We start from the raw sequence: 26,063 nt of genomic DNA on the forward strand, positions 1-26,063 counted from the left end.
AGTAATTCTTTTTTTGCTGAATGTTTCAGCCAATCGTGCGATTGTACTCATTTGTCGAGTCAGTATATTACTTTGTTTATTACTCGGTCTACAATCAACGGATTGCATTGTAATCGGGTGATGTATATTTGTTTCGGTAATAAGATGGAATATTACTGGAAGAAGATAGAGAAAAAATGCTACTTTTGTTAGAGTGACGGGAAAGTTCGAAGCGATTGCACCTATTTCCATATTATCTTTTAAACCAATGTATTAAACAGAGATGGCAGATCTCACTTTAACTAACAGATTACCTATATGAGATGAATGGTGGAGCTGAGATGGTTATGGGAGCAGTTATCCTACCACCATTTTGGAATGAAACTGTTCAGAAACGAAAAGTTTATAAGCATTGCAGTAAAAAAAAAGTTCACGTTATTGATCGTATTTCATTGTTACCCATTTTGCCTTAGCAATGCACTTAAAAATATCGACCAATGAAGAATTAAGTCATAACACTCATAATAAGCTCAACATACAGGGTCCGCCATCTAACTTTTTTTTTTAACTAGCGGTTATTTCGACATTGGTAATGTCACTTCTGATTTGACAGAAACTTAGTTTTATCTTTCCGCTGAACGAAAATGGTTGTGTATACGCTTGAGGAACGCGTGAAAATAGTTCAGTTTTACTTTGAAGAAGACGCCGATTTTTGCCAAAATATCATTCTCTCGAATGAGGCACATTTTCATCTCGGCGGGTATGTTAATAAGCAAAATTGTCTGGGGGACGGAAAACCCGCACGTTATCATGGAGAAGCCGATGCATCCTCAGAGAGTGACGGTTTGGTGCGGATTTTGGTCTGGCGGCATCATTGGAGAAAATTTTAAGTTGTTCAACCTCATTGGAATCACTGACGATTGCGATTTCCTGCAGAAGCAAACTGGTGCGATGTCAAAAGTAAGATACTAAACTCATCCAAGAGCTTTGTTATCTCCTTCAGCTGCAAATATTCGATAGTAAAATTTTATTTCAGAATATCGAACCGAACTACATTTATTACAACTAGACATTCATGGGACCGTTCATAAACCACGTAGACCACAATTTTAACTACCAAAAATAATCATGCTCTCGTGCAGGGTTATTTTAGATAACGAAAAAGTTAAAATAATTAGTGAGATGGTCTACAGTCTTAGGTTACTGTCAGAGTGAAAGCGTCTAGTCGCGCGTGCGAGCTAGTTGCATTTTTTCAAAGCAAACCTGTCAGAGTGAATGCGATGCGAAAACAGTACATCGCATTGAATCGCTTCGCTTCGGTCCGCGTTCCGCGCTCACTCTGATATCAACTTTAGTGTTACTAGAAATACTTAATAAGTTGTCGAGATGAATTTTGTTTTTCAACAAGATGATACTACAAGCCCCAAAGTGAGCGCAGGAATGCACTGTTTGTATTGAAAGTTAGTTTAGTTATATCGTTAGCTTTAAAAGTCGTTCACAGGGAGGTGTCATCAATTCTCTGTTAATACAGATACACAAGGGGAAATGAAATACAATGATTCTCAAACGTCTTTACCGGATGAACGATAGGAAAGAGATATTTTCCCCAAATTCGCACTTCAGCAATGCTATACATTTTTTTTTAAATCTGACTTGAGAATACAAAATTGAGACTACGTAGACTTTGTACAAAACCCCCCTCCACGTAGACTTTCATGAAACAACCCCCCGCCCTCCCCTCAGAGAGTCTACGAGGTTTATGCTTGGCCCCCATCGCCGTACTCTCCGTATCGACCTCTTGCTCAGAATATCTACATCATGAATCAATTATGATTATTAGAAGTCATTGACTAGCCGTTTAACCTATTAAATAACTAGGTCAGTTGGCATTGTATAATTGGCTTGTAAATATTTTGGATCAATTACTCATTCGGATCCCTGTAATCTGTTCATGTAGAACAGAAGAGGTTTTAGCTTCAAACTAACTTAGCTCCAATGGGTTTTTTTCTACTACACAATAAATAATAAACCACAATAAACAATCTAATAAGAAAGTACTTCGTGTAAGGGACATACAAGAATTGATTTTTTTTTCATTTCTTACTAAACAGACCCACATTCATTATGCAAAGTCTTAAAGTCTTCTTCTTCTTCTTCTTCCTTTCTGGTTGGCGTCACCTCACTTGAGATGACGCCGAATTGATGGCACAGCAACTAAGGCTATATTGCCAGTTAATTTTCGTTTATAGTCCAGTGGACTTTCTTTTCACTTGACTACAAGCGAAAATCTCGCTGTGTGGCTGCGTCGAATCGTCAAAGTACGGCTGAAAATCCTTTCTTTCTTGCGAAATACTCGAATTTTCCCCGGACTAACACGATGCAACGTGCTCACCCGTTGAGAGTTTCACCGGAAGTCATCTTAAAGTCTAGTGTCAATAAGCTTCATTCGTCAATCTAATTCCGATAATCCATATCTCGGTTAATTTTTCAAAAGGGTGTATTAGCAAGTTTCTCTTTGTTTACTTTCTCTTCTATAAATTACCAAGCGGTTTCCACGTTTATCACTCAACTCTTTGCATGAAATGATACCCGAAACTTTCAACTTTCAAACAGAATAGTGATATCAAAGAAAATCTTCTTCTTCACATCACAATAATCAAAAGAGAGAGTTATTAAAGAGAAACTGTCACTTGCTTATATGCCCCAATGAAAAATCAACCGAGATATATTTAGGACTGATATGGGGCCATTCATAAACCACTCAAACCGAACCTTGACACTTTTGAACCCATCCGTCATAGAATTTCGTAGACTTTTCTAAAACCTACCCACCCCCTTCCTCCGAAAGTCTACGTAGACTTTTCAGATTCACTGAAAATCATTGAAAACAATTTTCATGTTTGAGAACACGAAAGTTTTTTTCCGGAAAAATGAGATATTTACTACGTATAAATATTAGCACTGTCTTTAGTGACTAAGTAAACCGATTTAAAACTTTTTCTTCCCAACTCTTAGGAAACATTAAAAAGCTCGGAAACGAAAAACTTAACGCGTTATAGAAGCGCAAAAGAGAGCACAATGAAATACTATTAAACTTCTTTTTTCTTTCAATATGGATTGAGAATTGTGCGATTGAAAATTTCGAGCTCACGTGCGATTTAAAATTAATAACTCACGTGTGATCGAAAATTAAGAACGATAAGACTCACCTTTACAAGAAATTTGACGAAAACGCATGGTGAAGTTTGAAGGTGTTTCAAAACGAATCTCCAAGTTTTTTCGGTAGCTAGCACCATAAACCAGTGTAGATATCAAGCATATCCCGCTTTACCCCAGTCCGAGCTTTGCCCCTGCCCGCGCTTTGTCCCTGTCTCCGCTTGGCTCCCTTTGCTCTACTTTCTTGCGATATAAAATAAAAAAATTTTTTTTTTCTTTTTTGCACGAATGAGGCTATGACCAATATAGCAACAATAAGGATTCGATCATAAAAAACCTGTTTTAATCCACCTAGTGGTGTAATGATGCCTTTCTCATATACATATAATATTGTGGTATTCTATTCAATATTTTTCTCTTCGATTTTTGAAAGAAACCAAGAGATTGTTTGTGTATAACATATAGAACAAAACAGTGCTTTGATTGCGTAGGCCATCCTTAAGAAAACGAAGTGGGTTCACTATTATATGCACTTCTGGCACCGGAACCCGAGAACCGGTATAATCAAAGTCGGTTCGTACGGCCACCAACTAACATGACGTACAAACTCTACTAGTACGCACTCTTAATTACGATTTAAATGTTTGTTGCATCCGAAAATATGCAGTAATTTTTGGTACAACCATAAGACCTTGCAATTGACCCTAAGATTGGGAATAACGGTTTAGTATCCAGTTTATAGCACTTTTTACGGTTTTTGTTCCGCCGGTTTAAGTAACGGTGCACAATATTGAACACACTTTACCCTATAACTCCGGATCCGGAAGTCGGATCCGGAAGAAATTCAGGAATTCCATATGGGATCGGAAGACCTTTCATTTGAGTATAAGTTTGTGGAAATCGGTCAAACCATCGTTGAAAAAAGTGAGTGAGATCCATTTTGATATATATGACCACTACTTCCGGAACCGGATAGCGGGAACCAGGATAGCCGGAATCGGTTTGTTTAGTTGCCTACTGATCATGACTATCGATTTGTGTAGTTTTGAGACCAGTTTAGGAATTTTTTTATGTATTTTGTTCCGCCGGTTTAAGTAACGGTGCACAATATTGAACACACTTTACCCTATAACTCCGGATCCGGAAGTCGGATCCGGAAGAAATTCAGGAATTCCATATGGGATCGGAAGACCTTTCATTTGAGTATAAGTTTGTGGAAATCGGTCAAACCATCGTTGAAAAAAGTGAGTGAGATCCATTTTGATATATATGACCACTACTTCCGGAACCGGATAGCGGGAACCAGGATAGCCGGAATCGGTTTGTTTAGTTGCCTACTGATCATGACTATCGATTTGTGTAGTTTTGAGACCAGTTTAGGAATTTTTTTATGTTTTTTGTTTCGCCGGTTTAAGTGATGGTGTACAATATTGAACACACTTTACCCTATAACTCCGGAACCGGAAGTCGGATCCGAATGAAATTCAGGAATTCCATATGAGATCGGAAGACCTTTCATTTGAGTATAAGTTTGTGGAAATCGGTCAAACCATCGCTGAGAAAAGTGAGTGAGATCCATTTTAGTACATATGACCACTATTTCCGGTACTTCCGGAACCGGATATCGGGAACCAGGATAGCCGGAATCGGTTTGTTTAGTTGCCTACTGATCATGACTATCGATTTGTGTAGTATTGAGACCAGTTTAGAATTTTTTCACGTTTTTTGTGTCGCCTGTTTAAGTGACGGTGTACAATATTGAACACACTTTACTCTATAACTCCGGAACCGGAAATCGGATCCTGATAAAATTCAGGAATTCCGTATGGGACCAGCCGTATGGGACCAGCCGTATGGGACCAGCCAGGAAATTCCGTATGGGATCAGTCATCTCCGAGTAAACCTAGTGAGATTATTTGACACATACACACATACACACACACACACACACACACACACACACACACACACACACACACACACACACACACACACACACACACACACATTGCTCAGCTCGATGAACTGAGTCGAATGGTATATGACACTTGGCCCTCCGGGCCAATTTTCACTAGTCGATTTTCCAAGTGATTGCATAACCTTTCTATATGAGAAAGGCAAAAAATGTCTCAGAGATGTCTGGCCAAATTTTCACAAATTTAGAACAAATAAATTATAAAGTCTTTGTGGATGTTTAGAGTTTCAAACCGTCATTTTAAGTGACTACGTTTCAAACCGTTATTTTAGTACGACTACATAAAAAATCTTCGAAACCTTGCTCGGATCGTTCTCGATTTATAGGTCTTATTAGTCAATGGGCAAAGTTCTAATCTTCATTCACATATTAACGGAAATATTTCGATGATTTCCATGCTTATTTCATCAAGGATTTTTTAGTTTTGACATTCATTAACTCATTCTAAATCACCAACTCGATAATTAATAATTTAATATTACTCATAACTGATATTGAGTTTTAAAAATAGATTCAAGGCTCTTTTTCCAAAACGTAAAATTCTTTGCAAGACCTGTCATAGCATCAGTTTAATTTATGGCACATCGAAGCAACTCACTTCCTGTAGTGTGAATTGAATGAATGTACGGTCAGCTATGATTGATTTTAAGTTGATGGATTTCATTCAACTAACAAAAACATGTGTCTACACTCAAATAATTTATTCACCGGCAGATAATTTTTCTCTGTTCAGTTTACCTCGGACAATGCTTCCAACTACATTGCAACTATCGCTACTAGTTTGTCATTTGGCGTCCATGCAGGTGACAGCAAAACCAAGTGGAATTTGCACACAGCATCGAGAACGGATAAAGCATCACTTTTACGCTGTTCGCCATTGTCAACGATCGAATCAATCCATTATCGGACTAATCAATACAAATACGGTTCAAGACTGTGCTGAATTCGCGAGAACAAAGCAAGGTATGGCATTCAATTTCGGACCCGCGAATCGAGTTCGAAACAATCTGTTTGATACGATGGAATCCCACAGTACCAATACCGGAGGCACATCATCGTGGTCATCAAAAAAAGAAGACTCTACCTCTACTGATCCGGATGAGTTTTACAACTGTCAGATTCTAGAATGTCCTGAGTATCAGAATTTTTCGTCGATCGTGAACGATACTCGATTCGATTACTATAGCTTGTACAGTAGGCCTACTCGTAAAATCAAGCTTCCATAAATAACTATTGTCACATCTATTCTGAAATTATTTATTTTCTCGCAGCTTCCATAAATGCTACTTGTCTGCCGTCTATTGGAATGTTTATCTTGGATGACCGAAAACTAAACTATTCTCAGGCATACAATGAGTGTCGGTCAATGAGTGGCAGTCTGGCTCATATTGCTAGTGAAGCTAGAACGAATATGATTGCCAGAATGTGCGCTGCTCAGGGTGATGTTGTGATCAATGGAACCTCAAATATTACTGATCCTAACGTTTATTACGTTGGCCTCAATGAAACTGCACGACAAAAATTTTATACTTCTGCAGATGAACCATTGGATTGTTTCTTGTATAGAGCGTGGGCCCCGGGTCATCCAAGGTAGGCAACGTTGAATTGTCGCAATCTTGCCTAAAAGTTAAATTGTTTTAGAAAAACTCGACAACCTAGCTGCGTTGCTATATCGACCAACCGTTCGTGGACCACACACAACTGCAATCAGCCGAAACGATTCGTTTGTGAGTTGCACACATCCGGTCCACCCAAACATGAAGTACAACTCAAAAGGTAATGCTCTGTAAATCGACCCAATAACCGAATAGCGCCGGGCAGGAAAGTTTCGGGATCCTAAATCCAAACCCAAGAGTTTTACACATATAACAAATTCATGATTCTGTTTATTGAATAAAAACTAGCTTAAATAGTTACTCGATAATCTTTGGTAATTTTTGTTCTTACTACAGTTCTAAAATGACAGTTAAACTTTCAATATCATATATCTTAGAGCCGAACAAAGATAGAATCAAGTTTGTGCTACGCTAAAAAGATGTTATTGTTTGTGGTATCACTATTCGAACATTCTTGGCTACATTGCTAGAAATTTGCTCTCGTTAAGCGTAATTGATTGGCTGAAAGTGGAGTTGATAGTTTAAATTCCTTAGAGCAAAACAGTGGATAGTTTCTTAATAAATATACTATGATTACTTTTTCGCAATCATATGTGCACAAAGCCAGTAGCAGCACCCCCTGTTTTAGACAGTGAGATATCATATGTTCACGTAATTATGAAACTAAATTGCTTAGAATTTTATGTTCGAAATAAAAAAAATTGTTAGAGACATTCCCGAGAACAATTGACGAATAGGACGTTCATAATTCCTGGAACATATGTTATCGCACACAAAAATGTTTGATAGGTGTAAAATATTTGGTTGGGCTTTTTGTTTTGTCTTCCGAATTTAGGCCTTTTTGCCTTTCTGGGCTAGCAGTTCGTCAATTGACTTCTCCACATCCAAGAAAATCTCATCTGGAGAACGTTCAGCGTTAATCTGAAAGAAAAAATTGAAAAAGGATTAGTTTTAAATGTTATCTAGTAATTAAAGATATGGTTTTTGTTTAATTCGAACGCAGAGCCGTGTTGAACAATAGAAGTCGCATTTTTTCAAACTATTGTTCTCTTTGGGTATTTGTAAGAACGAACTAATAATAATGTTTAAAATTTAAAATGTTTTTACGGAAGAATAAGTTCATACTTTGAGAATCAAATAAAAACTTTTATGCTTGAATTACCGTTTTCAATTCAATTTCGATTCTAGTAGACCAAATATTAAATTAGATTTTATTGAAATAGTAACAGTAATAACAGGATCCAACATATTCTTTGCATTCTAAATTGAATTCTGGAAATATTTCTCGGCGTTTGTGTTAAACTAAACCAATTTTTTTTAATATTCTAATCATTTAAAACTATAAATCTATGAAAAAACAAAAGTGATTACAACATTTTAGGATCCAAATTGTTGTCAGCACACCATATTAAGTTTTTTGTTTATACTTTCATAATTCTTGTTTTTTTTCATTTTTTGAACATCTTGCATTGCATTGAAACTTACCCTTCTGAGCTGTGTTGGATACTGCAGCAGGATCTTTTCAGTGTTCTCTCGGAATGTGGCAATTCGAGTCTTCAGAGTTTCCTCGTTGTCGTCTGCACGAACCGTGGCTGATTCGGATGCACGCTTCAAAATTCTTGCCACCAATGTTTCCTTTTGGATAAACAAATATTGTTAATGAAATTGAAATAACGTTTATCCAACTATACTGAGAAACAATTATATTAATTTCTCTGGTAAGAATTTAATTACGCATACTCAGTCCCGTAACTGTTTTTAACATACACTTTAAACATTTCCACTGGAATCGATATTGTATTACATTTCATTACGTTTACTGTCTTGTTATTTCTGTAACACATGTCTGAGACATTTCAAATAATTATATGTTTTAGATTTCGGGAGAGGCCAAGGTCCCTCTGGGTACGTGACTGCGCATACTTCCATCATCATAAATATTTGGTGTTTTATTACATGTGTAAGTTTTAGAAAATGAGAAAATGATCAATAATCGCAGTATCGTTTTTACCACTACCTGACACTTTGAATCTATTCAAGGTAAATTAATATTTGTCCAACACATCTATGAGTTCAGTTATGTTGCTGTAAAGTACCCAATCATTCGAAAATTGATAGTGAATCAAACGTAATAGTACAAGTTCTCTTATAAAATGGAGATCCAAAGAACGCTTCAATGCTATATATTGACCAGTCCAACATCCTGGTCTGAACTAAGATCGTGATAAAAAATCATTGAATCTCAATCACTACCGATGATGATGACCGACCTTAGTTCTTTTTCAGAATGATAACATAAATCACCTCCGATTATGAATCAGGATTAATCTTGTCTTATTTAATACCAACGACGAATGATTTGGTCTTTTAACTAAGAAAAAATCACACATGACTAAGATCGGATATGATTCGATCTGGACGGATTACTAGTGTCAGTGGGATCGTAGCACTAGTTATGTTCTGCACACTTACAAATCGATTGTGAAGTTCGGATTTCAGTGAATCGGTGAAATGACTTACTCCCAGTCCCCACCACTATTGCGAATGACCTGACGCCGGTAAACTTTCGACAAAGTTGTCAGCATAGTATGTTAGAAAATAGCCAAATCTTCCGAATTCCCCTAGATAGCTCGAATTGTGAACACTATTTCCTGCAAACTTACTCTTGTTTGATGACCCAGGTAGGGTTTGCGTCGAGAGATTTGGAGAGATTCTGTTGTAAGATCCTAACATATTCTCGGTCGTCTTCATTTACCAAATTTACTTCCTTTGAAAAACTTGGTGCATTATCGCAGCATCCAATTAATGTATGAAAAATTCCAAGCTACGATATTTGCGCTCTAAAAAACCCCTATAACTCCTATCACCAGATATTCGACAGTACGCTGAACGAAATCAGGCTGTTTCTCAACCAAACACACTTCACTCGAGCCCACGCCCTAATATATATTTTTTTGTTTCGATTATAAATATTTTAATCTTGCGGTTATTCGCCTCTTTGGACTAGGAAAACTTTCTGACCCTCCTCTCTGATGCTATACTAGTTCCCCCCAAAAGTTTGCTTTACCCGAGAAAATCATTTTCGACGAATCGCAATACTTCTGGCTCGTCGTTTATATGGGATACCCTTAACAGAACTTCCTAGCTGGCAGAACTTGAATTTGAAGCTTGATTTCTTGAGAACGTCGCCAGATGTCGTTGAGGCTGACATGAATCTATTTTTTGGCTTCACGCAGTCACAGAGTAGGGGTATTCATAAACATCTGTACTATCACTTTGTCGCGTCGCCATAGATGTTCAGCAATGATGCCAACTGATTGTACAAAGAAAATAAGATTAGAATATTATTAATTTTGCTATAAAAATTCCTTTCGACTTCCTTGAGCAACAGGCTACCAATTTTCTCATCATTATCCATTTAGTGGTCGCGACATCTCATAACCGTGACCACAGCTTTTACTCCAAGAGGTTAGATTTTCAGACACGTTGCTATGATACCAATAGTTTTCACATTTATTTGAATAAACAATTTAAATCTCGATTCACTTAGCCTCTGGACATAAGAAATCAACTCTATCTCTCGGCATTGATTCGAGGTTTTTCTTGCACTTAAAAAAAAAGTGTCAACAATTATACAAATAAAATCTAGCTTTACTTGAAATACTTGATATAATTAATAATTTCTTTCGAATACTCCGGTCGGCAACTTCCATGGAATGAAATTACTTCAAAGGTGGAATAGAATTCCTTCACAATCACGTCACTTTTTTCTGCTTCCGCTTAGGGATGTCCGATACCGAGTATACTTTGAGGTATCGATACTTTCTTTCCGGAATCGGGTATTTTTGGTATCGATATCGCATCGGAGCGATACTGTTAGTATCGATAAAATTGGTCTAAATACTTACAGTATCGCAACAGATTGAAGTCAATTCCTATTACGACGGAACATTTTTTGTTTCAATTATAGAGGCTTTAACCTTGAGATCATTCGCCTCTTTGGGTCAGAAGAACTTTCTAACCCAATGTGCGGGGAACCCAGGTGGGGACGCTATCAGAGCTAATAAAACTCATTTTCATTGAATCAAAATTGACGAAACTGTCAATAAATTACTGTCTGTCAGCTTGGCTTGCAAACTATGAGAACGAAATCCATGTCCAGTCAATGACATAAGCGGGACAGTAGTTTCAAAATTGTGTTCTTTCTTTCATGTGCGGGTTTCAGTGAAAATCCCATAGTATACAGTGTCGATATTCAACCGAAGCTTTGTGAATCGAAAATGACAGAAAAAGGTTTCACAATGACTTTTATCTGTTACTGCTCGAATTTGTAGTACTTTAAATTTCCAAAGAGGTTCTGGGATGTAATTATTTCGATTTGTCATATTTTAGTCCCTCTTTATAACCAAACATCACACATTGTCAATACATCGATGAAAGAATGAGAATTGAAATTCTGCTGATGCTCCCTGAAGTTTGCTTTCATCTTGTCATAGAGGAAAGAGTGACGTTGGCAATTATACTCTCTCTTTTTTCAATGAGAATCGAGAATGATTCGTCTCTTCATTTGTTCCGGTGTCGGTCATTTACGAATGAGTAAAATATTGAAAATGAGGCTGTTGGATTGAATTCTTTCATTGAGAATGCGTGACAATTTTACGCTCTGGACGCTATATCCGTCCGTGGAACATTCTTATATCTTTGACTTCGACGAAGCGCCAAGCTCTCGCATGTATTGTCATGACTCATGACTTGGACTAGCCGTCGTCATAAATGTCATACTCTCAAAGGATTCAATCATTTCAATTTTTCACACTCATTGCACTCCCTTTCAGTGCGTCTTATAGCAATGGAATAATAGCAATAGGAATTGGCTTTTAGTGTAGTATTCGTGTATCGACATAAAGGTTATGACATGTAAATTGTTGAGAAAATAAGTGAAATGTGAAGTCAACCCAAAGTGGCGTGCGGAAATTCTTTGGTATGGACCAAAAGTCGCGAAGGGCGAGTGCAATATATGTGGCAAGGAATATGCGTATACTGATGGCAAAACAAATTTATGCATAGCAAAAAAAAAGAATTGTAACAATCTTATCAAATGCAATAATTTTCAATAATTGCATAGTCTACGCATAGACAAACCCTCCGAATGGTACTTTTGATGGAACAATTTTGTAGTATTCGAACCGAGTCACATTGCTTTCTCAATGTATGAGTTCAAATTAGTTTGGTAACTTTTGTAGAGTAGCCGTTCCACGAGTGAGCTTCAGTGTAAGAATTGAGACCATACTCGGACATTCTTTTGAAAAGCTGCAATAACTTTAATCATAAATGATACATTAAAATATCTTGTCTTATGTTAATTGATGGCAATTAGATGCGATATACAAGTTGTTGCGCATTTTAGTGTCTTTTAACACTCCTAATACCAAGCCTAAAAAAGTTACGCGAAGCACCAAGCCTCAAAAAAAGTTGGAACGGTAACTTTGAGCTATCATAGCTCAGTTGTTACTTGACCAATTTCGATAAATTTTTCACCCTCGAATTTTGTGAAGTTCGTAGATTATTTTAAGTATGTCATTATTGATGATCTTTCAGGAAAAACTAATGAAAATCTGATTTTTCCCGTTCCAAGTTTTTTTTCAAGCTCAAAATGTGCCCTATTTGCATTCATGCGGCACCTGCATCGCGAATCGGATATTGAGAACTTCAACTTTACCGAGTCATAACTTTGTTGTTAGTCAACCGATCTTCAAAATTTGTTCACCATTGGAAAAGTAATACTTCCCGAAATAAAATGCACTGAAAAAAAACGAAAAATAGGGTTGTCTACCCAAAGTTATAATGAAAACTGTAGATAGATGACCTAAGAAAAGGTGAGACTTTTTACAATGATCGTAAATATCTCGAAATTCAAAGCGATGACCTATATATTTTTATACATCATTCGATTGCTAGTGATACCAGCTACAATTTTCGCTCAACTACCATTCCTGTACAATCAAAAGAAAACTTTGAAAAATCGATAAATTTATAAATATATATGAATTTTTCATTTTTTTTCACATGTTTGTATATAACTCAAAAATTAAAGCGATGACATGTACATTTTTTTATTCAAAATATTGGAATCATTACCAAAAACATTGTATTGATAATCAAAATTATATATCCGTTCAAAGAATCTCAAGAAATTTTGTACAAATACAGAGAATTTGTATTATTGGGAAAATTTTGCCAAACAACATGAAATCAAAACTTTAAAATTTTAGTACATATATTTTTTTATTATTTTAGATGGAAGTTTATTATGAACAAAATTTACAAAAAAAAACTGAAACTTGGATTTCACTGAAAATTTTGAAAATTTTTGTAAATAAACTAAAACTCTAAAAATAGTTATATTTATGTATTGGACAAACGATCTAAACAATTTTTATGCACAACCCATACGCAATTGATAACTACTAAAATTCTGATTTTGTTGTAGGTTTGCCGTAGAATCTCAAAAAATAGGTAAAAGATCAGAAATTTTAAAATTTCCGAGTTAAATTGCATTGCACAGTGGTCCGGATCCACAATTTAGGGGGACAAAAACATTTGTGGCTTAACCTTATACTTTAGAGCTATGATAACTTCAAAACAAATGGTTAGTGAAAGATAAGCCATATTTCGATGTACATGGTATTAGGGTGGCTCTTATTTTTAAGGTGATCCAAAACTTATTTTCCGGATGTATTAAGGTAGAGGACAGCATTCTTTGGCAAAATTGTAGATAAATTTATATCGAGCAGCTTTGCTGAGGACACCATGGTAGTATCTGCAACAGTTTTAGTGTTATAGCTATTTTTAAAGAGCAACTTAGGGTGTTCCTCAAAAAATCAGATTTTTTGCTCTAGCATTTATATTTTTCTCTTTTCGTATAGGTATCTTTGAACATCCTTTAGAGTTTGTTAAAACCAATTTTTTAATGACTGGCGTATTCAGGTAGCGTTTACTGAACCGAAGTTATGAGAATAACTAGTTCAAAAACAGGTTATTTTTAAACTGCTATATCTAACATTGAGGCAAACGAAAAAATTCTGTTTCTTATATTTGACAGAAAATATTTTCGAGCATGTTTATAAAAAAAAGCGGAGGAGATATTTTTTAAAAATTTTTAAATTATGTTTATATATTGGGTTTTTTCATCGAAAAATATTCGTATCATGTAAATCATTTGATAGCTATATATGAAAATAAGGTATTTTTGCCTTCTAGAGTTTCAAATTAATTCAAGTGCATATTCGGGAAGAAGTCGTTATGCATTCTTGGTGTCGCTTTTGTAAAATCTCTAAGACCTCTCGGTGGTTGGAGGTTTTATCAACCGTGCATTTTGGCACCTGCAGATCGTTCAGCATCCTTTCGGGGATGCAGGATTTATTTCTTTATGTTTTGTGCTGTTTTCCCACCTCACAAAGCCATTGAAATAATTTAAAATTTTCGTTTTGTCACAAAATTTATTTTATTAATAGAAACAAATTCTACGTCTCTTTGAAACAGATGAAATCAAAACGGATTCCAATATTTTGACTTTGATTTGCAGAAACGTTGCAACGCAATATATAACAGAAATTTTGAAATTTCCGGTCTTCTACCGATTTTTTGAGATTTTTCGGAAAACCTAAAACAAAATCAGAATTTTAGTAGTTATCAATTGCGTTTGGGTTGTGCATAAAAATTATTTAGATCGTTTGTTCAATACAAAAATATAACTATTTTAGAGTTTAGGTATATTTACCAAAATTTTTAAGATATTCAGTGAAATCCAAGTTTCAGTTTTTTTACTAAATTTTGTTCATAATAAATTTCCAACTAAAATAATAAAAAAATATATGCCATAAAATTTCAAAGTTTTGATTGTTTTTTTTTTGCAAAATTTTCCCAATAATAGAAATTCTCTGTATTTGTACCAAATTTCTTGAGATTCTTTGAACGGATATATGATTTTGATCATCATTACATTGTTTCTGGTAATGATTCCAATATTCTGAATCAAAAAAATGTACATGTCATCGCTTTAATTTTTGAGTAATACACAAACATGTGAAAAAAAAACGAAAAATTTATATATTTATAAATTCATCGATTGTTTAATGTTTTCTTTTGATTGAGCAGGAATGGTAGTTGAGCGAAAATTGTAGCTGATATCACTAGCAATCGAATGATGTATAAAAATATATAGGTCATCGCTTTGAATTTCGAGATATTTACGATCATTGTAAAAAGTCTCATCTTTTCTTAGGTCATCTATCTACAGTTTTCATTATAACTTTGGGTAGACAACCCTATTATTAGATTTTTTCAGTGCATTTTATTTGTGGAAGTAGTACCTTTCCAATGGTGAACAAATTTTGAAGATCGGTTGACTAACAACAAAGTTATGACTCGGTAAAGTTGAAGTATTCAATATTTTCTGTGCCGATTATGCCAAAGGAAAGAAAAATGGAAAGCAGATAGGGCATATTGGGCGCGTGAAAAAAAACTTGGAACGGGAAAAATCAAATTTTCATTGATTTTCCTTTACCAATCGTCTGCTACAAAGTTTTGGAATCAATCTACGAACTTCACAAAATTCGAGGGTGTAAAATTTATTGAGATTCGTTGAGAAACAGCTGAGTTATGACAGCTCAAAGTTACCGTTCCAACTTTTTTTGAGGCTTGGTATTTGGAGTGTTAACGAATTTTAAATGTCTTAATCAATATAAACAATATACCAAGACTCAAAATCAAACTACTTTACTAAACCAACCATCTGAATTTAGTTCAGGTTTGAAAATACCACCTATAATGGTGTAGACACATACTGCACAGAATATTGGAATATCCTTTTCACACGTCATCTACAAAACAGCATGCAAAGAAAAACACACCCAACGGAAGCCATGAACGAATCACGAAACACGTGTCACCGATTAATTGATGGGCCGAAATCGAAATTTTCGATTCACTCGCTTTTTACTCGCGAGCTCAAAAATGCAGCCCGGGCACATTATTTCGTTTTTGAACTTGCATGCATGTGCATCTGCTGTTCGCTTTCTCACGCGGGTGTTACAGGACAATAAAAATCGATACAACAGCCTGGTGCTGGTAACCGGAATAGCAATCGATTAGCGCAAATGGCTGTATGGGGCTCCCTCAAAATCACCGGTGGTAAGCAGTAAGTTGAACTAAACGGAATCATGGCGAACACCGAATCATGATTTTAATTCATATTGTTAGGATCACCGCTGCTCCATCATCGCAAAGTATGCGATTTTCCGAATCACTTGTAGCGGCCTTGGGAAATCGGAAATGTAAATACAAGGAGGTCTCCAAAGACATGAACCATTATATCAGCAGGGAAGAGGAGGAACATAAAATTGCGGCTCCGCCATTTAGCATCAACCGCTTGAAGGCCATGATCCAGAGAACGATCCGGGCACAGTTCATAATTCGAGATGAAGATGGCGATCTACTCAAATATGTCTACAATCCGGAGATGAATTTGGAATTGTGTCAAAAAATTGCCAAACTCATTAAAGATAAGATACGTGGATACAATTTCGAACGATACAGAATTATCAGCTTGTGTAGTATTGTAGAGAAAAATGGACAAGGAGTTAACTATAAAATGAAGTACATTTTAGATCCATATTTGGACAATTACGTTGAATATTGCCATGATATGGCAAAGTTTTGGATAATATCTACTGTGATTTTAGCACATAAAGATTGATTTCCTACCTCATAAATACTAATAGACTTACATTGGAGCACTCGAAGTAGAGGATAATGTCAACGGGAGCGATGAACTTCTCGAACTCCGGTCCCTGGGCTGGTTCACGTGGATAACTATAGGACGATGGGGAAACTGTGAACTATAATTCTTACACTTAGCTTGAATACTTACCCGTCGATCAAATAACCAACTGTACCCGACAGTGCCTTCTCCATCGCTGCTTCCAGCAGCTTTAGCACCGTTTCGTTCGGCACCAGAATGCCCTGTTTCATCATGTCCTGCAACTCCTTGCCCTTTTCCGAGCCGGATCCAACCTCATCGCGGAGAAGATCTCCAGTACTAAAGTGTGAAAAGTTGTATTTGGCAACGATTTTAGCACACTGAGTTCCTTTACCACAGCCAGGACCACCAAGCACCCATATAATTGGTACATTGGCATCACGGATCTGAAATTACCAGTGTTTTATTATTACATTTGCAAGTAGGTGTTAATGTAGATATACGCATTTTGCGAAAAATTAGTGATTGTAGCGTAGTTTCATAAAATAATATTACAATACTTAAATAAAAGGTATAATTGGTAAAATGATGAGAACAGTACAAGCGATGTGTTTTAGTAGGTTCTAAAATATTTGATATCAACCAAATTAGTTCATTTTAGAAAATAATGCCACAGCGATAGGGTTTAGTATAAGTACTTTAAATTACAAATAATTAAAGGAAGTAAATCCAATATAACCTTGTATTATTGTTGGTACAACAAACGTAAAACCGTGAAAAAAAAGTTGCATGAAAACCAGAGCAAAGCTTAGTTAGACTAAAAATTTCTTCTAATTCTTGCGTTGGTCTCATGCAACTTACGGCGACGGGTGTTTGGGGTGCAGATGCCCGCTCTTTCAGCTTTGATTCATGCTCCATCGCCATTTGGTGACACATGAACAACTGATGGGCGGCGGCACAGGTGATCGCAATGGGTCGGGAGCAATTGTATTGTCATATATTTGTTGGGATGGTCATTTGTTGAAGTGAAGGTTGATGGGTGGCGCGAATGAATGCCATGAAGGATACAAAAAGATGAAAAATGTTTAACATTCGCATCAATCGGCAATTTTCACGCACATATGAGTTGAGCTGAGCATGTCTAATAATAGTTTCGCAATAGACAGTACAAAATATCTCGTGGTTTTCAACGAGAGAGCTACGTAAGTTTCTTACATAATTCAATGTTATTTCTCAATCTATAAACAATTCGTATACTATTTGATTATAGAAAAGTTTAACACAAGCTAAAAGGAAAACCTAAATCAGATAGATATAATATGATATAACTTGTTTTCTTATTCAAAACTATGCTACTGAAATCAACCGAACAGTGATGATGCAACGTTGTCACCCGGAATGTAGTTCAGTGCTTGCTCTATGCAGTAAATCTACCGGAGGATTTTCCCACACCGATTTCGTTTGATGTGCAAATCAACCCAACTAGGCTAGTGTTTGAAGCTTCCCATAACAAGTGAAGTTGGGGATGAAACAATACTTTATATTCACCCTATTAATTATTCAAAAATATAAAATATTCAGTTGTGTGACATAATCTCAAATAATTCAAAAAAGCGCGTTTGCCTTTCTCGTATTTTTAAAGCTCATTAGCTCAGTGATTTGTGAAAGGATTTATATAATCTAACTACCAAAAGAATCGAAATTTTTCAACTTAAACGTGTATAGCAACAACATTGAAGTATTTCAATAGTACACTATTGAAAAACCTGTCTCATTTGACCCATATCAACATCAGCCAATCAGAACGCGTTCTGAGAAAGAGAACAAAATATCTGCTGCTGTACAACAAATTGTTCGAGAAAATGTTCCGAACATTGTTTAATATCGTAGTGAGTTCCACAATTTGGTCCTTTTGAAAGGCAGGAATGAATACCATAGAGCATCCGGATAGTTTCTTTCAATGAAATGCAAATCCGAAATGAAATATCGAAATTAAAATTCTATATGCTGCTATTTTTATAGCTGTTAGGACCGCCCATTAGTGAAAAAGCTACAAACGAAATCAGGTAAAAACAAGTCTCTCAACAAAAATTGGATCAGTTTGAATTCTATCGCCACTGCGAGCAGATATGTATTTTGTGTCGTTTGCTAGTTTCGCTTCCGACAAGAGCGATTACGTCACAGCTGCCAGTCATTTGCATTGGCGAAAAAGCAACGCTGGAGAGCATTACACAAAATCAGCCGTTCTAATGGCTCTAAAAGTTTTCTAAAGAACTATTAGGATTTCTTGCTCGCAAATCGAAGGAAAATATCCTCAGTTTAGTGCAAATCTAGAACTGTTTGATTTGATTTTTGGCACTTTTCGCTGTGTGAAATTCACAGTAATCTAGATAAAGTGAAGCCTTTTTTGTTTTTACCAAAAATGTGGAAAAGGGAAATGCTTGCATAATTCATACAATTGATCAACTAATTGATATTCGGAAGTGTTAAGGAACATGTCAGTTATTTTCGTATTCACGACATCTAGTTATGTCTCTGGCATTACCCACCCGCCTTTTTTGTAACCGAACCCGACCAATACCCGTCGGGTTCGGGTTTGGAAAATGATAGATTTTTAAAATTGAGAAATAAAACAGGCAGAGACATTACTTAAATCTGTAGAAAATCTTCAGCAGAACAAGATTTTGATCTAGTTCTATGTTTTTTTTGTAACAGCAAACATAAGTTCTAAGCCTCATGCGAAGAACAACAATCAATGTAAGTCGAACAGACGTATTCTACATAAACGATTGTTTTACAGGTTATTATTCAGTCCCATCTCCAAATAGTCCATTTTTTTTAATCAATCAGGTTTACAAAATCAAAATCTCATTCGTAGTAAATTGACTTCTAGGTTATGATTAATTTCGACTAGGGTGGTAATTGTGGCAATTTTTCTGGATAACTTGTCGAATTTTGTTTGCTGTCTAACAAAATTCGATTATATTTGAAAACTGAGACAACCGCTTTCCCCATGCAGACTTTGATTAAGATTATATCCCTATTTTAGTTAGACTTTCAATTATCGAAACAATCAGAACCGAATGGCTAGAACACGAAATCAATAAATTTCACGATATACCCAGGATGCCTTGTGTTGAAAGATAAAACGTATGTAAAGGTGAAGTATTATGTCACCAGGTGAAAGTTGTATGTTTATGGGTGAAAGTTGTATGTTAAAATATGGAAATACATAAAATGAACAGTGCGGTCAGATATTTGATGAATCGAGCTTCATCGAGACACTAGAGTGGATATAAACTAAAAGGACCTAAACCCACTCGACTGGCCATAATTGCACTCGATCTTGAAAATATTTGGTAAATTCTAAGCGGCGGTAGAAAAAAAACTAGAAAAGTAATTTGGGAAGCTCCAGAGAAGAGATGGTTGGATACAAAAGGCTGTTGCAGTTGACGAACTAAGTGTCCAATAGATGACACGATATGTTTGAAAACTAATTCGTCATTCCGCAGAAACCAAAACGGAATAGAGCCAATGGCGAATCAATTTTAAATTGAGCTTCCATAACAGCTTAGTGCAGAATTAAGACAAATTTCTGCATTCCACTATATCGAATGTAGATGATTTTGTCTATTTATCTTGTGACAATTTTATCATGCTATAATGAACCTTCAGTTTCATTGCAACTTTTAGTTTCAATACGATTTTCCCTTAGAAGATTTTTTGTAACTTTTGAGATAAAACGAGTTACGTTTTAGTTCATTTTTCTTTATTTTAAATTTTATTTTTTGACGTTAGTCTGCAGTTTACGTGTGAACATAATAAACTAGTTACTGACGAATTAAAATCGATCCGTTACGTCTTGAATGTTTCTCCTACATTCCAGAGTGGCTTAAGGGGCGGGTAGGGTCTAACACTTTTGAAAAATTATTTTTTTATTTTCTTTGTATTTTCTCATAGTAAAACATTTCGAGAATATTCTGTGAGATTTCCGGAGAAAAACTCGGCAAGTTATGGGCCTTTATCTTTGCTTATCTCATACTGCGAAGAAGTAAGAGCTCGGCACACAGGTCCAAGATTTCTGCTTCGATCGACATAAAAACTTGACAAAACATTCTTGAAATGTTTCATTATAAAAGAATACAAAAGAAAAAAATATTAGTTTGTGAAAATGTTAGACCCTACGGGCTCCCTTTAGTAATAAATTGTTTCCATTGATTTTATAGACGAAAAAAACTTAACGCGTTTTTCTCAAAAGCAGGCTTTTAAAGACCGTGTCCATCGTCATTCAAAAACTACTGAACCAATATTTTTCAAATTTTGCACACACTTTCTACATATTAAAAACCAGACCCCAACGTTTTCCTTTTCCCTGTTTGTTACTTTGGGGAGGTTTTACAGCTACAAAATGCCCCCCCCCCCCCCCCTCCTCCCTTTAATGGCAAAGCAGTTCCGCGGATAGAATAAGGTTGTTGGCTCGAATCCTGCCTCTAAAGGATATTTTTTCGTCAATTCAAATTATTTACTATTGTGCTTTGAACGCTGATAAAAATCATAACTTATCTAATGACGGCTTTAACTCATATTGAGAGACATCAAACTAAATCGGTAAACTAAATTAGAAGTTCTGGGAAGTATATAATTTTAGACCAATTCATTTTTATCACTTGTCATTTATTATAACTAGATGCAGCTTTTTTTTAGAAAAAAATTAACACAATGCACTGTGATTACCACAATACAGGTTCGAACAAGAGCTGTGCAAGTTGTTATTACTTACTGTCTTATAATAGAAAGGAATGTTGTTTACAATCCGACGTTTCGCACTTTTTTTAAAATAACTATTTATTGGAATATGAGTTAAAATTAAATTTTTAAGATTTAAATTGGGTGTTCAGCCACAAGTGGTGACTTTTCAGCCCTATTATATACATGATTTGGTTATTACCACGAGGACATCATTTGCTTCCGCAATTCTGATATTTTTGTGTAGGGAAAATTCTAAACCTACTTGTATTGTGTAATGGGGAAAAGGAACTTATATACTAACTTACTAACTAATGCAGAGAACGAATCAATTCAATTGAAGATTGCATCGATTTTTGTCGGAGTTTGCTTATAATATTATGTGACATTACATCTAATGGTTCTATATTTGTGAGTCTGTGTAACTCATTTGTACTAAACCAGGGAGGACGCTTCAAAATCATTTTCAGAATTTTATTCTGAATCCTTGGAATCGTTTTCTTCTTGGTGGAACAACAACTTGACCAAATTGGTACTGCATAAAGCATGGCTGGTCTGAAAATTTGTTTATAAATTAACAATTTGTTTTTTAGACAGAGCTTAGAATTTCTGTTTATAAGAGGATATAAACATTTAATATATTTATTACACTTTGCCTGGATTCCTTCAATGTGATCCTTGAAAGTGAGTTTTTTGTCATACGTTAAACCTAAGTATTTAGCTTGATCAGACCATGTCAATTCCAAGTCATTCAATTTGAGAATGTGATTATTGTTTGGTTTAAGAAAAGAAGCTCTTGGCTTATGAGGAAAGATAATTAATTGCGTTTTTGCTGCATTTGGTTTAATTTTCCATTTTGACAGATAATCACTGAAAATATTTAAACTTCTTTGTAGGTGACTGCAGATCACTCTTAGATTTCTACCTGTGGCTAACAGACTTGTGTCGTCACAGAATAGCGATTTCTGACAACCAACGGGTAGATTTGGAAGATCAGAAGTGAAAATATTATACAAGATTGGAGCTACGCTCGAACCCTGTGGAACACCGGCTCGTACGAGTAGCAATTCAGATTTACAATTCTGATAGCTAACCTGAAGAGTACGATCAGTTAAATAATTTTGAATCATTTTGATCAAATAAATAGGAAACTGTGGATAACCCAGAATATTTATTTGATATCTGACGCTATATTAGAAAATGCAACAACGTAGCATTTTTTACAATAAATTATAGTTTTTATATTCTTTTAGAAGGCCTACACCAAAGGCAGAAACAAAATGACATAAATTTGACCATTATATTTCAGCATACTTTGCTGTTGATTTTCAGTATACAGAACCATTGCATGACTAATGCTATATGACACTAAGAATCCTCCTATATTTGAGGTTCGAGCATACGATAACTATATAGTTAATAGTTAACGAAGAAAGTTCACCAAGTTAAATAAATTAAAGTATTGTGATTGAAATTGTGAAAATGTGTTCGCCAAAGATAGTTTGCAGGGTTGAAATTTAAACTTTTTGCCAAGTCGTTGGTTCGAGCCTCAACTTGGAAGGAATCTTAGTGTCAATTAGATTATTTTACTAGCCAAACGTTTAGCTTGTATATGCACTGGTCGGCGGCGATTTAGTTTTTTGACAGAGAAGGTCAAGTTCTACATTACAATAAAGAACCCTGACTTGATTGTACTTTCAACCGTAAACTAATTCGTTTCTGAAAGAAATATTATTATCGACACTAGTGATAATGATATTTTCTATCAGCGATCAAATGAACAACGCGGTAAAAATAAGGTAGGTAAAATTAATGTTTGTAGAACGACTTCTTCCCAGAGTATTATTCAAATATAAGAGGAAAGTTTTCATTGATTTGAATCAGAAAAAAAATGCATCCTCAGCCACTTTCGACCTCTGCACACAAATAAAAATGTCGCAGAATAATATTTATTACATTGTAGTCTTACCCATGTGTAAATCGAGGTCAAATATATTCAACCCTTTCAACATTTTTTTGTCAAATATCTGTGCTTTTTTCAATTCCCCAGTGTGTAAGCTAGTATTACGCGAGTTACTATTCGACCGAACCGCGTAGGAATTGAGCGGGGCGGTCAGTAGTAGCTGAAGCGAAGTTCAATATCACGGCATTGTACTTGACATTTATTTTTAGATTTTTCAGTTTTCTTTTGGCGCGCAGTGCTCACGTTCAACAAACTCAAGGGTGAGTTTTCAACTGCGATACTTCTTTAAATGTGAAAGATTAGGCTAGTAACGAAGCGTTAAAAAACTCTTGTTTTGAATCACCATCATAGAACATGACAAGCGCTTATTTCATTTGTTATATCATCACTGATCACCTGACAAACAATCCAACACTTTACATAGCTCTCTCGATCGTTGTAAAACTCACGCATTATGTACACTACTGCTTGTGATCTATTTACAAACATGATGTATAAGTTTCCAATTCCAGCCATCACTTACCATGATTGCGAATTTGACTAACGCAGCCTTCTGCACGAAATCACAAGTAATGATCAACTACCAAGTCGTTTCCAATGCAACCGCGGAAGTCACTGCCGAGTCTCTGGCTGTCACTGTTCGTTTGCGATTTGCTGCTCTGCTCAATTGACGGTTTGCTCACAGGCGAATTAGTGGGGCTATGAGATCAAATTCACACTCTCTGTACCTCACCTTTTTAGTATTGGTCAGCGTAGGCGTTTTTTACCGATAAGCCACACTCACCTGTGGATCTAGAAAGAATAATTTTCGGTTAAAATAAATATGTAGATCGAGGCAAAAATTATATGCTACTAATTTTTGAGGAACCATTTTTCAAATTGTTTTAACTCATGACTCCCCGATTTTTACCAACAGTTGAATCCGAATTATTCAACAAAACTGAATCTTACTAATGTATAACAGGGATTTAATGGCTAGTCTAGTTGAATAGTTTTCTCGTTAGGTAAGGGGACTGCTAGGGCTAGCGAACCACACAATTCGAAATTGAAAGCGCGAACGGAATCGTCATTTCGATCGTGCATTATTTTTCGTCCAATATGCAGTGCATTACAGTCTGTCGAATCTACAACATTGCCATGGCTTGTATAGCGTGATGAGAAAGGGGAAGTAAGTTTTCCTGACAGAGAAGCGGATGACCACTAGACTTACACTTGTATAATCCAAACAATACATACTGATATGAAACGTCTCATATGAAATTATGTCAGCAATCGTCAATCGCCTCCCGATCAGATGCACATAACAAAATCATAACACATATATCAACAGTTGATATGTATAACAATTTGTGTTATTTTGAGATATTTAACGAATGAAAACAGTTGTAACTTATGATAACAATATAATAACAAAATCAGTTGTGATGTTTTATTTTCATTTGCAAGACTCATGATAAAGTTTATTGAATGGAAAAAAAGAGTTTTTTTCGTGGCATAAATTTCTGCTTTCGGACTTCTGTAGTTATATCAAATTCATTAAGAATTGTGATACAAACGTTCCAAAATCTGTTAAGATTTGGTTCCCGGAAGAGTCTTTTATGTTATGATTTTTGTTATTTTAACAGCTTACCAGTCGAAAATATTTCTAAATTTGTTACAAATTATTTCTGAAAATACTCCAGTTGTTACAATTTTGTTATTGCCATCTGATCGGACTAGCTTACCTAATCGGTATTACATATAAACATCACCAAAAACAAGCAGCATAGAACAATATAACTTATGTTATCTCTTATTTCCCAAGTTGATAAGACACAATAGTACGTTGTCACTCAGTATAATATTCTAGCATTCTAAAGTTGGAACGAGTTTAAAAAATTCATTTCATCATTCTGGTCTGTTGGGACTCAAGGTTCTTCACATGATTAGTAAGGATATTTTTGATCACTATTACGAGACCGTTTTCATATGGGTTCATGTCGCTTTAATTATACAGTAGATCAACAACCTACAGTCAAATTCAATATTCAACTTTCTAGTAATAATCCTTGAAAAAGCTCAATTATTACCTACCTTTGCCAACACCCCTTAGTTCCTCGCCAAGTAATGAAAAATGTCTTCCCATCCGCAAACAACAAGTACTGTGAGAAACTATCAGCTGCCGATGACTAAATTCACTTGAATTGTCATTGAAACGTACAATTTGTACACGATAACACTTTACCTCGTTATAATTTAAGCCAATAATTGAATGAATATGAATCGTACTATTGAATTATTGAAAATTTGACTGTGTCATTGCTGTTCGATAAGTTTACGTCTTGAAATCTATGTTGACAGATAGGGGAGAAATTTTGTTGTGGTAACGCTCACGTCACGCGACCAGACGCTTTCCACGACTACTGACTGGACCCGAACACGAAGGAAAACGAAGACAAGACCACGCGTACACACTACTGCAGTCAATGTAATGCTCATCGGCGTGGCTCATAGCCGGCATGGGAAAGAAATCAATCGATTCCATATTCAGGCTTTCCTAAGCAGTAAACTTGAGAAATACAATTTTATATAATGATTAGTTATTTGAAAGAAAAGTACGGATTTCCAGGATATCTAATTAGCATGCTGCCAATCAATTGATATTCCTGTTTGAAATCTTCCTATAGCGCGACACATAATGCGCCTAACATGAACAAACAAATATATGTAGTGCAACAAGTGCACTGGTATGATCAATTTTTAGCTGCTCTACCTTGATTCTCTGTTTGTGTACATTCCATCTCAGTGTGAATACAACACACCTTCAAATTTAGTTCCATGTGCGCAAAAGTGAAAGATCCTCTCTTGTAACGGTTGTGATGCAGCTTC

The 26,063-nt window shown here is 35.6% G+C and overlaps 3 protein-coding genes across 7 annotated transcripts; 2 read left to right on the top strand and 1 right to left on the bottom strand.

Annotated features, from left to right (window-relative positions):
* The first annotated feature begins 81 nt into the window (after positions 1 to 81).
* Positions 82 to 6,919, top strand: LOC131431044 (uncharacterized). Its single transcript, XM_058596485.1, has 3 exons — positions 82 to 6,316; positions 6,382 to 6,700; positions 6,752 to 6,919. Exons 1-3 carry the CDS (start codon positions 5,728 to 5,730, stop codon positions 6,888 to 6,890), a joined length of 1,047 nt encoding a protein of 348 aa, XP_058452468.1. The 5' UTR covers positions 82 to 5,727; the 3' UTR covers positions 6,891 to 6,919.
* A 46-nt stretch (positions 6,920 to 6,965) lies between these two features.
* LOC131431045 (adenylate kinase isoenzyme 1) lies at positions 6,966 to 25,553 on the bottom strand. Of its 5 annotated transcripts, none has more exons than XM_058596487.1 (6): positions 25,269 to 25,553; positions 23,719 to 23,987; positions 16,658 to 16,932; positions 16,515 to 16,599; positions 8,212 to 8,361; positions 6,966 to 7,647 (listed from the first exon to the last, which is right to left on the bottom strand). In XM_058596487.1, the coding sequence occupies exons 2-6, from the start codon at positions 23,719 to 23,721 to the stop codon at positions 7,558 to 7,560; spliced, it is 603 nt and encodes a 200-aa protein (XP_058452470.1). In that variant the 5' UTR covers positions 23,722 to 23,987; positions 25,269 to 25,553; the 3' UTR covers positions 6,966 to 7,557. The 5 variants fall into 5 exon arrangements, with proteins under 5 accessions (XP_058452470.1, XP_058452473.1, XP_058452472.1 ...); XM_058596490.1 differs by lacking the exon at positions 25,269 to 25,553 and adding an exon at positions 24,147 to 24,265; XM_058596489.1 differs by lacking the exon at positions 25,269 to 25,553 and adding an exon at positions 24,106 to 24,217.
* Positions 15,787 to 16,508, top strand: LOC131431046 (dynein light chain Tctex-type protein 2B-like). Its single transcript, XM_058596491.1, has 2 exons — positions 15,787 to 15,925; positions 15,988 to 16,508. Exons 1-2 carry the CDS (start codon positions 15,885 to 15,887, stop codon positions 16,481 to 16,483), a joined length of 537 nt encoding a protein of 178 aa, XP_058452474.1. The 5' UTR covers positions 15,787 to 15,884; the 3' UTR covers positions 16,484 to 16,508.
* Positions 25,554 to 26,063: the final 510 nt, after the last annotated feature.

Source organism: Malaya genurostris, chromosome 2 (genome assembly GCF_030247185.1).
Source record: "Malaya genurostris strain Urasoe2022 chromosome 2, Malgen_1.1, whole genome shotgun sequence".
NCBI classification, from domain to species: Eukaryota; Metazoa; Arthropoda; class Insecta; order Diptera; family Culicidae; genus Malaya; species Malaya genurostris.